At 28.1% G+C, this 13,878-nt stretch overlaps 1 protein-coding gene and 1 long non-coding RNA gene across 2 annotated transcripts in view; both read left to right on the top strand.

The window, feature by feature from the left end:
- The window catches only part of LOC127287115 (uncharacterized), a 57,110-nt gene that overhangs the window by 26,713 nt on the left and 16,519 nt on the right, over positions 1-13,878 (top strand). The gene's annotated exons all lie outside the window — the stretch shown is intronic.
- LOC127287095 (myb-like protein X) lies at positions 8,692-13,781 on the top strand. The gene is made up of 5 exons (XM_051313841.1): positions 8,692-8,919; positions 9,077-9,139; positions 9,396-9,589; positions 9,658-11,909; positions 12,158-13,781. The coding sequence occupies exons 1-5, from the start codon at positions 8,861-8,863 to the stop codon at positions 13,436-13,438; spliced, it is 3,849 nt and encodes a 1,282-aa protein (XP_051169798.1). The 5' UTR covers positions 8,692-8,860; the 3' UTR covers positions 13,439-13,781.

Raw genomic sequence — 13,878 nt, 5'->3', positions numbered from 1 at the left:
GATATCGTTTGGTGGTCGTTTGGTGGTGTTTGGTAGTCAATTTTGGAGGTTTGGTGGTCAAAACTATAAATGATAAATCATTTCTAAAACTTTTATCAGAGAGCGCGTTCACTATTACGTAAGATCAACTGGCGCGAAAATTCAAATTGCATTTCACAATACTTAATTTTTTCCCTAATTCCATTTGTAAATTCATTTGGATTACAGTATTTTACAATTCTGTATATGAATTTCATTTAATATCATATTATAATTAAATATAGTAAGAAAAAATTATCATATATTTTAGGTACTTCAAAAAACGTTTTCCACTTTTCCCCTAATAACTACCAATCCTTCAAAGTTGACTACCAAAAACCACCAAACAACCACTAAGCAGTACCAAAAAGAATTATTTAAAAATTATTATTTTTGGAGTGCTAACTTCACATCAGCACTCGAAAAATTAATATTTTTTGAAAATTCTTTTTGATATCGTTTGGTGGTCGTTTGGTGGTGTTTGGTAGTCAATTTTGGAGGTTTGGTGGTCAAAACTATAAATGATAAATCATTTCTAAAACTTTTATCAGAGAGCGCGTTCACTATTACGTAAGATCAACTGGCGCGAAAATTCAAATTGCATTTCACAATACTTAATTTTTTCCCTAATTCCATTTGTAAATTCATTTGGATTACAGTATTTTACAATTCTGTATATGAATTTCATTTAATATCATATTATAATTAAATATAGTAAGAAAAAATTATCATATATTTTAGGTACTTCAAAAAACGTTTTCCACTTTTCCCCTAATAACTACCAATCCTTCAAAGTTGACTACCAAAAACCACCAAACAACCACTAAGCAGTACCAAAAAGAATTATTTAAAAATTATTATTTTTGGAGTGCTAACTTCACATCAGCACTCCAAAAATTAATATTTTTTGAAAATTCTTTTTGATATCGTTTGGTGGTCGTTTGGTGGTGTTTGGTAGTCAATTTTGGAGGTTTGGTGGTCAAAAGTATAAAGGCCTGAGCAGAATATACTTATACATATTGTATAAGTATTTTACATAATGTTTCATGACAGCGCGAATGCAGAATGAAAAAGAGAAAATAATGAGAGTAAAATTAATAATGATATCTTTCTGTTCCTGCTACTCTAATGAATTTCTGTTTTGCAATTTATCTGACGTCATAATCGAACTCGTAATATATCGATGAACTAACAGCGTAACGGTAGGTAGCAGGGTTGGGAACGTAATATACCTCGTGTAAATTACAGTATAACACTAACCAACTCTGAATGTGTCTACTTGTGGTTCTACCTTTGCGGTTCGCTTTTTTGGGATTCCCTTTATAAAACAATTTCACTTAATTTGTTGTTAATTATTGTTGTTTATTTTTTTTGTTATTGTTATTTATTATAGTTCATTGCAATAGTTTATTTCGAGGACTATTTCGAGTTAATAGGCCACCGTCGTGTGGTCTATTGTAACCAGTGATTTATAGTAAGTATAAAAAAAATATATATTTAATAAAAATGATAATATTAATTATGAAACAGGTGTCCGTGTATTGTTTTTTAAAACAATTACATGACTTTTAGATTAATTTATGATAAAATATGTTTCATATTAGGTGTTAGGACATTGATGGAACGTATACATACACTGAGAAAAAAGGTTTGAGCTGACAACCAAATATTTCATTTAATATATGTGCAACTAAAATTTTTTGGTTGACACAACTAAACTATAGTTGACATCAACCAAAGTTTGGTTGAGACTACCAAATTCTTTTTCATTTTCTTATTTAGTCGTCTGCATTGTGTCAACCAAAAAATTTTAGTTGCACATATATTGAATGAAATATTTGGTTGTCAGCTCAAACCTTTTTTCTCAGTGTACACTCAAAGAAAATGCAGTGTAAGAATAACAACGATCAGTGAATTTCACTTTTGGAATGCACTGTCACAGCTGTAAAATTACTAATATTATAAAAATTTGAAGAAATTTTCTATTTTTTTAAAATACTTTCTAATTGCTAAAAAAGTAACACTTTTCCGCTCCTTCTCCACTTCAAACTCATATTTTCAAAAAAGTAATAAAAATTTTAATAGAATTCTTTTTTTACTTCGTTTTTAAGATATCATACAGAATATTTCTGAAAGCATGTTTGGAAATATTTTTGGTTTGTAAAATAATACTTTTTTATTTGTAGATGCCACGACAAGCGAAAATCTCTGTTGACGAGGCAGTAAATGCAATTTGTAAATATTCGAAAGATTTATTAGATGGATCCTTGCCTCATTATACAAGTCAGTTTTATGTAAATGTGAGTAATTTACTTGAAGGACAATGGAATGCCCATAACATTTACACAAATCTTCGTGAAAATAGGAGGAATTTGAGAACAGAAGTTTTTGAAAAAATAGGAATAAAGGAAAAGATTATCTCAGACAATAGCATTAAATGCGATGAAGAACTAATCAATTTTTTTTCTGACGATGATGATGATGATGATGATGATGAGGAGAATTTGAACATTGATGATGTAAATAGCTCTTTTTGTGAATTATTAAAACTACCAGACAGCGAAACATTTAATTTATGTCTAAAATTTGAATTGTGGAAGAGAATTGAGCCCGTTCGTAAAATATATAATAAAAGAGAATTCCTTGTGTTACCACCAGGTGAATGGACTGACATTGTGGCAGACGAATTCTGGAAAGAATTTAGAATTCCTTGCGCGTTCGTTTTTAAGTACTGCAGAGTATCGGAAGATCCGGAAAAACCATACGTTCGGATTCAAGGGCGATGTAAAAGTAGTGAATGTAACAATGTATTTCTTGGTGTTATTAATGAAAAACCAATTCCTGGAAGTGATGTGTGGATAAAAGTAGGGTGTAAGGACACAAGACAATTTAGTCATGACCCGGTAAAGAGACAATTGAGAAACAAAAAACGTGAGGACATTGGAGAAGCAGTCGTTTTTGAAGGAGCAGCAAATTATAGGCGGAAATTGGCTTTAAAATTTCAAAATTTAGGCGATGTCGAAGCTCCTATGTTGTATAAGAATGATGTACTCAGAAAATTAATTCAGGAATGTAACGATAAGAAATTAGGTGTTGATTCTAAAGACGGAAATGATGTAGGAAAAATATTAAGGAAATTAAAATACAGCCCTCCATATGCTGGTTCTATTCACGAAATAGGTAATGACAAATTTTTCTTGATATATTTTTTACAGGAACAAATTTTTGTTTATAAGGAGTACTGCAGACTATTCAAAGAGTATATGAATGTATGTGTCGATGGCACAGGAGGTCTCATTCTTCCTTTGCAAATTACGGAAAATATCAAATCGCCACATATATTTCTTTATGAAATAGTGATAAACTTTTTGAATGTCACAGTATCCGTAGGTCAATTTCTGTCGGCGTCTCAAACAACGAATAAGATTCTATTTTTTTTAAATGAGTGGTTAATGTCGGTTGACATTAAACCGAAGGAAGTTGTCTGTGATTACTCAAGAGCACTTTTAGGTGCAATTAGCCGATCATTCAATCACTTATCTATTCAAGAATATGTTCAAGATTGCTTCTATATTTTGCAAAAGGAAAGTGACAAAACTCTGAACAATGTGAGCTATATACGTATCGACGTAGCCCATCTCATTGCGATTTTTTGTCGACAAAAATACTTCACCTCACGTAATAAAGCAATCAAAGATTTTTTAATTCGTTGCGTAGCATTACTGGTATCGTCTCAAAAATTAGAAGATTTTCGCGAGATTCTCTTATTGACGTTAACTATCTCTATCCATCAATATGGTGGACAAATATTAAATAGTTGTACTTTGTCACCAGCAGAAAACGCTAGAATTAAATTGCTCGATCTTATTGGAAATGCAACACATGAAGCTATGGATGATATGATTCCAAAAGAAGACAGTCTTGAATTTAAATGTTTGATAGAAAAGCTTTCTGTCAGTGGATTAGATCCAAATAAACAGGATCTGTTTTTAAACGAAGAGCCACAATCAGCAGAAAGTGTTAAAAATTGGGTAAACAGCATTAAGCTTGAAGCCGAAATAAATAAAAAGACTCTCTACGACAGACCAAATCCCTATTATCTTCCAGGATTTTTTAAACATCTTTGTAATTTAAGTTCCGAATTTCCGCTATGGACAGCCGTCATGAAAGACAATTTTAATTCAAGATACATCAGGCCTTCATCTTCTTATGTTGAAGGAGACTTCAATCAACTGAAAAATAATATCCTGAAAAATATTCAAGGTCCTTTACGAGTAGATAAAATGTTTAAAATTCATCATGAAGCACTAAAAGGCCAATGTTTATTAGCTTCATCAAAAATAACGGAAGCTCTTATGCTACCGCCAAAGACGGTAACAAATCCTCATCAGATCCTTCACAAATATAAAAAAAATGAAAACCAAGAGACAAATGAAGAACAATCTTCAACATCAAGTGATCTTCCATCTTTTGATGAGCACAACCCGCAGTCTCCAATAATGCACAGTAGTACAATATTTAATTCTTCCAATGTGAACGATGTGGTTGACACTAATGATAGTGCATCTTCAATAATATTAAATGATGAGACTTTTGTAAAAGCTTCAACTGAAGAAAATAGAAAGAAGGAAACGATCTGTGATACAGCCGACTTGCACGAAAGAGAAAATTGGAGAAACAAAGGGAAAAAAGATGATTTTTTAGTTTCTTGCTCGCCTCAAAACAATAATGAAATCGACAGTGATTTAAAAAAAGAAAAAAATATAAAAAAACGTCAGCTTGAAATTAAAGACAGGAAGCCTTCAAAGTTCTTTAAAAAGTTTCCAGAAATTCATTCTCATCATAATATTGTTTCCGCTTCGAATACGAAGTTTACAGCTTCATCAAAACACTGGCTTCTTATAAACGGTTCACGTTTTTCAAAACCGTTAATAATCAACAAACAACGCTACGTTATTAAAAACACATGCCAGTTTGATGCAATCATGCAAATTTTACTAACGAGCAAAATAGAAATTCCTGAATATTCTATACATATTGAAAATTCAAATAATGATGGTTTCAAATTTCTAAAACTCCTAGAAACCTCTGGAGCAAGTATTGAAAAAGCAAGTAATGTATATAAAGAAAGATGCTTATTATTGAAAGATTTTAAAAAAAGCAACAATGAAAATGACAGAACATCCTTTGCTAAAGAAATTGAATCTCCTAAAATTTTAAAGAGTATAGATGTTTTTTCAAATGTAGCAGATATGTGGGATTTCATTATGAAAAGAGAACCAAGTGCATTTAGATTGATTCATTGCAAATGTGGTTATTCTTTAATGGAGGAGGTTTCGTATTTCTACTTAAATCCTGAAATAATTGCAAAAGATGGATTTAAGAATCTTCAGGAGGCCGTAATTGACAGATGGGGAAATGCTTTAGCCTCAAATTGTGAGTGTGGACAAAAACCATTAGAATCATTGAAGCTTAATGCACACATTTTCATTGACGGTGATGTCAGGTCATTGGACGGAAAAGCAACACCTCAAATGTGCAATGCTTTAGAGCTTCCAAACTATATTACACTGTATGGTTTAAAATTCAGGTTAGTATTAAATTACTTTTTTATTTTTTTTGCAATAGAAAACTACAATTAAATTACAGTAATATTAATTATTAAATAATTTTTAAATTCTAATAAACAAATTGAGAGTGCAGTCACACGATTTTGTACTTCTGTTTGCAAAATCTATGCAAAATTTTGGAAATTTTGCATACAGCAGCTGCGTGACTGTACTCTAATTCAAAAAGTAATTTTAAAAAAATTCACGATAAGTTAATATTTTTTAATGTTAAATAAATAATTTTTTTTTGAAATATAACAAATATAAGTAAACATCAATAGACACATTTTGAGAACATTCTATTAATTAAAATTATATACGTTTACTCCTAATAGGTTAACAGGCGTAGTAATATACGATGGATCGCTAAGTCATTATACAGCTCTTTGTACAACCAAATATAAAAAATGGGAGATCTATGATGACTTGAACTCCAAAGTGACAGCTGCAAATAAAAAACACATTCAACCAGGAGGAATTATTTATATTCAAATCCACGGATGACTCGAAAAGAGTAACATTTCAATTTTTTATAATACATTACTTATTAACTAGCTTTTATAATGTTGACCACCAAACCTCCAAAACTGACTACCAAACTCCACCAAACGATATCAAAATGAATTTTCAAAAAATATTAATTTTTGTGCTGATGTTAAGTCAGCACTCCAAAAAAAATTCTTTTTGGTAGTATTTACTGCTTGTTTGGTAGTTCATTTTTTATTAGTAATTATTAATTAATTATTAAAACATACTTTTAAAATCTTTCTCAATCTACTGACTTTTATTTGTAACATTTTTCCCCCATTCCTCAAAAATAAACTTAATTAAATTTAAATTTTAGAACTTTTAATTTGTTTTTTTAAGGTAAGTATTGTAGTCAATAATTTTTTTGAAAGTTTCTAATTTTTGAGACTTATATGACTTCTAGATAAAATTCTCATGATTAGTATTGTAAAATACTGATTTCATAACAAATTTACCTGTAAAATTAAGAGAGTAACGAAATAGTTGTATTTAACAATTTTAATTTTCCTACCGTAACACCTTGCGCACTCATCCTTACTCACCATGATTAATTTTTTACAAATTAGAATTATTTTTTGTAAATTAAACTACTAAACACCACCAAACGATATCAAAAAGCATGTTTAAAAAATATTATTTTTTGAGTGCTGATGTGAAATTAGCAATAATTCACAACTAATTATTTCTAAAATTTATTATTATTACTACATTTAATTATAATATGATATTAAATGAAATTCATATACAGAATTGTAAAATACTGTAATCCAAATGAATTTACAAATGGAATTAGGGAAAAAATTAAGTATTGTGAAATGCAATTTGAATTTTCGCGCCAGTTGATCTTACGTAATAGTGAACGCGCTCTCTGATAAAAGTTTTAGAAATGATTTATCATTTATAGTTTTGACCACCAAACCTCCAAAATTGACTACCAAACACCACCAAACGACCACCAAACGATATCAAAAAGAATTTTCAAAAAATATTAATTTTTGGAGTGCTGATGTGAAGTTAGCACTCCAAAAATAATAATTTTTAAATAATTCTTTTTGGTACTGCTTAGTGGTTGTTTGGTGGTTTTCGGTAGTCAACTTTGAAGGATTGGTAGTTATTAGTTAATTATTAAAACATACTTTCGAAATTTTTCTCAATTTACTCACTTTTATTTGTAACGTGAAGAGATATATTCAAATTTTCATATAAATAATATTATTATCTCAAACATTTTTTCCCCTTTTCTTAACAATAAACCTAATTAAATATAATTTTAGAACTTTTAATTTGTTTTTTAATGTATGTATTGTGGTTATCAATTTTTTTTGAAAGTTTCTATATTAAAAATATAAATAAATTTTAAAATAAAAATCTCATGATTAGTATTGTAAAATACTGTTTTCATAATAAATTTACTTGTGAAATTAAGAGAGTAATGGAATCGTCGTAATTAACAATTTTAATTTTCCTACTATGACATAGTGCGCATTCATCTTTATTCACCTTGATGAATTTTTTAAAATTATAATTATCTTTTATAAATTGAACTACCAAACCTTGTGAAATGGCTACCAAACACCGCCATGCGATATCAAAAAGAATGTTTAAAAAATATTTCAATTTTTAAAGTGCTCATGTAAAATTTTTTGTCCAAAACTACTTATTTCAAAAATTTTTTATTGTTACTACTATATTTAATTATTACATGATTATATTTAATGAAATTCATACAAAATTTTGTGAAATACTATTTTTTAAATAAATTTACAAATGAAATTAGGAAAAAAATTAATAAGTTTAGAAATACAATTTGAATTTTCGCGCCAGAAGACTATGCGCATTCACAAACACGCACTCTTATAAAAGCTTTAGAAATAATTTATCTTTTATAGTTTTGACCACCAAATCTCCAAAATTGACTACCAAACACCACCAAACGACCACCAAACGATATCAAAAGGAATTTTCAAAAAATACTAATTTTTGGAGTGCTGTCGTGAAGATGGCACTCTAAACTTGAAATCTGTATAATTTTTTCAATTTTGACCACCAAACCTCCAAACCTGAATACCAAACACCACCAAACGACCACCAATCGATTCCATACAAGAAAACCTGTTTTCCTTTAACTTGGTGTGCCAACTTCACGGGGCTATTAATTTTACGATCTTTATTGATAAATCAGTTTTGAGGTTAGGTGAATGTCAACAAAACTGTCAAAAATAATTTTAAAGCTTTGTACACAATGTTTAACGACTGACATAACATTGTGATTGGTGGATTATTTATTAGTCCACGAAGGTATTTGTTTTTTACTTCATCAAGTTGTTTTTTTTTTTATTAATTACTATAATTTAAAATTTATTTAAAATCAAATGGAGAAATTTAATATTTAAAAAAATTTTTTTTACTGTTTTCTTTTGTTGTTTATATTTTAAATAAGCGCGCTATTTCTCCCGCTAATAAAAAAAATTGCGCCAATTTTTACTAAAATTTCGTTAATCTTCGTAAATGTTCGTACAGTTCCGACATTTTTAAACGGCAAAAATTAATTAAAAGTAAGGTTAGAATTTCAAGAAACACGTGTTTTTACTCTTGAATATATAGTGATTTGAATTTTATATTTTTAAATAAAAGTTTATATATTATAATATTTTTTTGATATACATATAATAATTAAATAATAAAAAAAAAAGACATTTTTAAAAATGCCAAGAGAGCGAGAAAATTCAGAGCACGAAGTTGAAATATCGGCTCGAGTTTTAAGGTATGTATTATTTTTCATTTTAAAATTATTATAACCTGACTTTGATGTATTGATAATAGTTGCGTTTTAACTTATTGTTTAATTTTCTGTATTAATTTTTTATTTTCAAAAATAAATTAATCAAAATTTTCGCTTTTCTTTTTTTTTTTTGTTTCAGAAAGCGTACAACTTCTTCGGCGGATACTAGTGCGGATTCATCTCGTTCAACGAGATATTCGAGGTTTGTAGTTATATAGTAAAATAAAATTAATTTTCATAAATTTTGAAAAACTTACGAAAATGAATTTATATTATTTTAAATTCATATTGAAAATTTTGTTTAATATTATTTTATTAAATATATAGAAGGAAATTAATTAATTTATTGTTTCATTGAATAATAATTCAATTATTTATTAATTTAAATTTATTACAATTTAAAATTATCGAACATTGTTGAATTAGAAATATTATTATTGAAATATTTTCTTTTAAAGGAGGAACAAAAAATCAGAATCAGAAGAACCAGTGACACCGGCACGTGTCACACGTAGAACAAGAGCAACTTCATTTACTGAAGATGTTCCCGTTATTAAAATTAAAAAACCATCTCCAAAGAATCGTAAACATTTAAAGTCAGTTCCCATTGAATCTTCCTTGGAAGAAGAAACAGAGGAAGAAACTGAAAATGGTAAATTACTTTTATATTCATATAAAATTTTCCATAAATTAATTTTCTTTTTTTTTTGCCTTAAACAGATGATTCGATAATTATTGTCGACGAAATTGTCGGCGTTAAATCTGTGATGAAAAAAAAGGAGAAATTTAAAACGTTGGAAAAAGATCTAATGAAACGTTTATTGTCGAATAAATTAAATTATAGTAATTGTGATGATAGTTTAATTGAAGTGAAAAACGAATTTAAAACGAAACAAGAGGAAGTATCTTTAAATGATGAAACTCTTGAAAATAAAGTAACACCGGAAAAAAGAAATAAAAAAAAGGATACACCTCAGAGGAAAAAAAAGGAAACATTAATTAATGAATTGGAAACTGTTGACAATACAGAGACACCCGATAAAAGAAGTAAAAAAAAAGATACTCCTAAAATTATGAGGAAAAAGAAGGAGGAAACAACTTTAATAAATGAAATGGAAACACCGGAAAAGGGGATTCATAAAAGAAAAGATACTCCTTATCCTCAGCTTTTGAATAAATCGAATAATTTCAAGAAACAATATACGGAGGAATTAGATAAAAATAATGATGACGAAGAAAGATACTTTGAACCAATGGAAGTTGACACGTCAATTGCAAATATTCCAAATAATTCGTCTGACAATGTTGAAAAAATTATCGTTCCAGAGAGAATAAATCGTGATTTTAAACCACGAAAAAGTATGATTGAAATTGGAAGTGAAAAACATTTGATTTCAAAATCACGTTACAGTTTAGAAAATAAAGAACCTAAATCTGTATTTATCAATGATAAACTTAAAGAAAAGAAATGTCGCAATTCAATGTCAAACGAAAATTTAAAACTGAAATCAACCGAAAATTTAGAATCAAATTCAAATGAATTTTCCGAAGATTTTGAATTGAAATCAAACGAGATTTCCGAAGATTTTGAATTGAAAACAAATGAAATTGTTGAAAATTTAGAATTACAATCAAATGAGATAATAAATAGAAAACGAAAGAGAGTTGAGAGTGAAAGTGATGATAGTTCCAGAGATGATTTCGAATTAACAACATATGAATATGATTCATTGTCAGAGGAAAGTAAAACCAAAACAACATCAAATAAAAGTCAAATTTCAAAGTCTTTCGAAAAAGAAGAAGAAGATATTCTCAATTCTGAAAATGAAGAAGAAGAAAATTCCAATTCTAAAAAACAAAACAAATTCAATTCTGAGAATGATGAAATAAATTTTAAATTATTGCGCAAAAATCACGATAAATCAAAATCGTTTAGTTTCGAAGAAATTGTGTCAAATAATAAAACAACAGCAACACGAAGTATTAAATCTCTCGATAGAATGAGCTTAAATAAATCAAAAAATAATAACGAAACTAATTCTGAAGATTCTGATACTATAGAAATGTCAAATAAATCAAAAATAAATAACATTGAAATTTTATCATCAGGAAATAATTTGAATAAAATGAAAAATATAACAAACTCATCGTCAGAGGAAGAAGAAGAAGAAGAAGAAAATGAGAAATCGATAAATCAAGAGCAAATTCAGAGTGTTAAAAAATCGCGAACAACTCGAAGCAAAAGTAAAACTCCAACGCCGAAGAATTCCAAATTCGATAAATTTGAAAACAAAGTTGACAATTCATCAGAAGAAGAAGAGCAAATTGAGAGTGTTAAAAAATCGCGAACAACTCGAAGCAAAAGTAAAACTCCAACGCCGAAAAATTCCAAATTCGATAAATTTGAAAACAAAGTTGACAATTCATCAGAAGAAGAAGAGCAAATTGAGAGTGTCAAAAAATCGCGAACAACTCGAAGCAAAAGTAAAACTCCAACGCCGAAGAATTCGAAATTCGATAAATTGAAAAATAAAAAAGAAAATGTAGGAAATTCATCAGAAGAAGAAGAAGAAGAAGAAGAGGAAGAGGAATCGATAAATCGAGAGCAAATTGAAAGTGTTAAAAAATTACGAAAAACTCGAAGCATCAGTAAAACTCCAACGCCAAAAAATTCGAAATTCGATAAATTGAAAAATAAAATTGAAAATATAGGAAATTCATCATCGGAAGAAGAAGAAGAAAAAGAAGAGGAAGAATCCACAAATCGAGAACAAATTGAGAGTATCAAAAAATTACGAAAAACACAAAGCAACACTAAAACTCCAACGCCGAAAAATTCGAAATTCGATAAATTGAAAAATAAAGTGGAAAACGACAAAAAATTAAATCTACACAAGTTATTAGATGAAGATTCCGAGGATTCTGTCTCGAGGATTCCCACTTTTATGTTCAGTCAAACTAGCGAAAGTGAGGTAAGAAAATTTACTAAAAAAAATATAATTTTTTTCTTTTTAGTAATTTTATTTATAATGTAATATATTTTTTTTACGTATTTACTAAAGAGAACAAAAATAATCACTTTATTTTCAATTTTTTTTGAATTTAAAAATTGATCTTATTTTTTAAATAAAATTGTAATAAAACAATTTTTTTTCTATAAAACAGTATTTTTTTTTTGATTTTGTAAAGTTTTTTTTTAATACATTTTTCTAAATAACAGGAAACCGGTGAAGATGCATCAAGGAGTATTGATTCGGATATCGCTCGTGAATATAATCTCAGTGGTAAAGATATTTTACATTATTCCGATGATGATGTTCCTGGCGACGATTGTCGAGGTTCAGAATCAGAGCATTCAGATTCGGAAGACAATGGTTCGGATTTAGCCGATTTCATTGACGATGACGATGTAGAAGAAGAAGAAGAAGAAGAAGAAGAAAAGGGGGAAGAAAAAGATTCCGAAACAGAATGCGAAGAAAGTGATAAAGAAAAAGAGATTGAGAAAACAGCAATAATCGATGATGATGAAGAAGAACAGGAAATTGATCAAGAAGATGATGATAATAATGAAGAAATTGACGAAAGCGATGAATCTGTCTTTGAATGCAATTTAAAATCATCTCTTCAATTATATAAATCAAAAATGCAGAAGAAAGTAAAAGATAACGAAAAGAAGGATGAAATTGAAAAAGAAGAAATTGAAGAAAATGAAACAGAAAAAATTCTAAAATCTGTGAATGAAATTGAAGACAATTTAATGAAAAACAAATTACCATTGGCTAGTCCTGTTTTATCAAAAAGTCGATCTTTAACTGACGAAGAAGAAAAATGTGAATCTTCAAATCATGAAAAATCGATAATTGAATTAAAACGTAAGAAAAAAAATAAACGTGAATTAAAATCAACAGCGTCAAAAACTCCAGTTGCATCATCAACTCATTATGAATTATCCGATGATGACGATAATGATGAAAATAATGATAATGATGAATCGCCACAAAGTCTCAGTTTTGCCGAAGCTTTAGAACGTGCTTCAAATGATTTGAAAAAAAGGGCCGAAAGTATAAAACAGGGTATTAAAAATAAGGATGGTGATAAAAAAAGAAAGAAAAATAAAAAGAATGAGGAGAATAGTAAAAAAATAAAATTAGAAAAAATGAAACGTCTACCTGATGAAGTAATTCAAGAACTTGATGAAATTGCAAGGCCACAAAAGAGGCAAAAAATATTGAAAAAAGAAAATTCCGATTCACCAGCACGAATTCGTCAATTAAATTCTTTAAGAAATAAAAATTTAGCTTCTGTTAGTACATTTGGTAGTACAACTGATTTTGAAATTGTTAATTTACAAAAAGAAAAGAAACCAAAAACACAAACATCATTGGGAATGAAATGGTTTAAACAAAGAATGTTGGCGCGAAATGCACGTCAGCCAATTTCTTCTTATTTACGTGAACAACAAAAAAGAAAAGCCGCTAATAAAAATCATTTTTCTGATTGATTGAAGGAAAAAAAACAATAACGATTTCATAATTTTTTTTTTTTATTTTTATTCAAAACATTTTTTGCATTTATTATATATGTATTATATGTATATCGCCATAAATAGTTTATTATTCCTTTGTCTTTATAGTGTGATATAATTATGATTTTGTAAAAATAATTTCCTTTTTTTTATGTTAGGACATAGAAATAAATACTGTGACAGAATATTTTTTTAAACGTTAAAAATAGAAAAATAAATTTTATAAAATGTAATTAAATGTTAATTTGTATTTTAAATGCTCTACTTTTTTTTTTAATATCGTGTCTGCAATTACGAAATAAAATACATTTTATATAAATTACTGTTGAAATTAATTTTTATTTTCATAAAAATTTTTTCGATTTTATCTAAAAAGAATTATAATTTCGTTAATTAAATAAAATTAATTATGAGAA

The sequence above is a fragment of the Leptopilina boulardi genome, unplaced genomic scaffold (assembly GCF_019393585.1).
Source record: "Leptopilina boulardi isolate dan_hultmark-lab unplaced genomic scaffold, ZJU_Lbou_2.1 LbouV2_368, whole genome shotgun sequence".
NCBI classification, from domain to species: domain Eukaryota; kingdom Metazoa; phylum Arthropoda; class Insecta; order Hymenoptera; family Figitidae; genus Leptopilina; species Leptopilina boulardi.
This window is presented reverse-complemented; position numbering and strand designations above follow the sequence as displayed.

Bases quoted from the DNA above. Each gene is read 5' to 3' on its own strand.
- LOC127287095 (XM_051313841.1), top strand. From the start codon at position 8,861: ATGCCAAGAGAGCGAGAAAATTCAGAGCACGAAGTTGAAATATCGGCT. The intron at 8,920-9,076 runs GTATGTATTATT...TTTTTGTTTCAG, and splicing joins ATATCGGCTCGAGTTTTAAG to AAAGCGTACAACTTCTTCGG. The intron at 9,590-9,657 runs GTAAATTACTTT...TGCCTTAAACAG, and splicing joins AGAGGAAGAAACTGAAAATG to ATGATTCGATAATTATTGTC.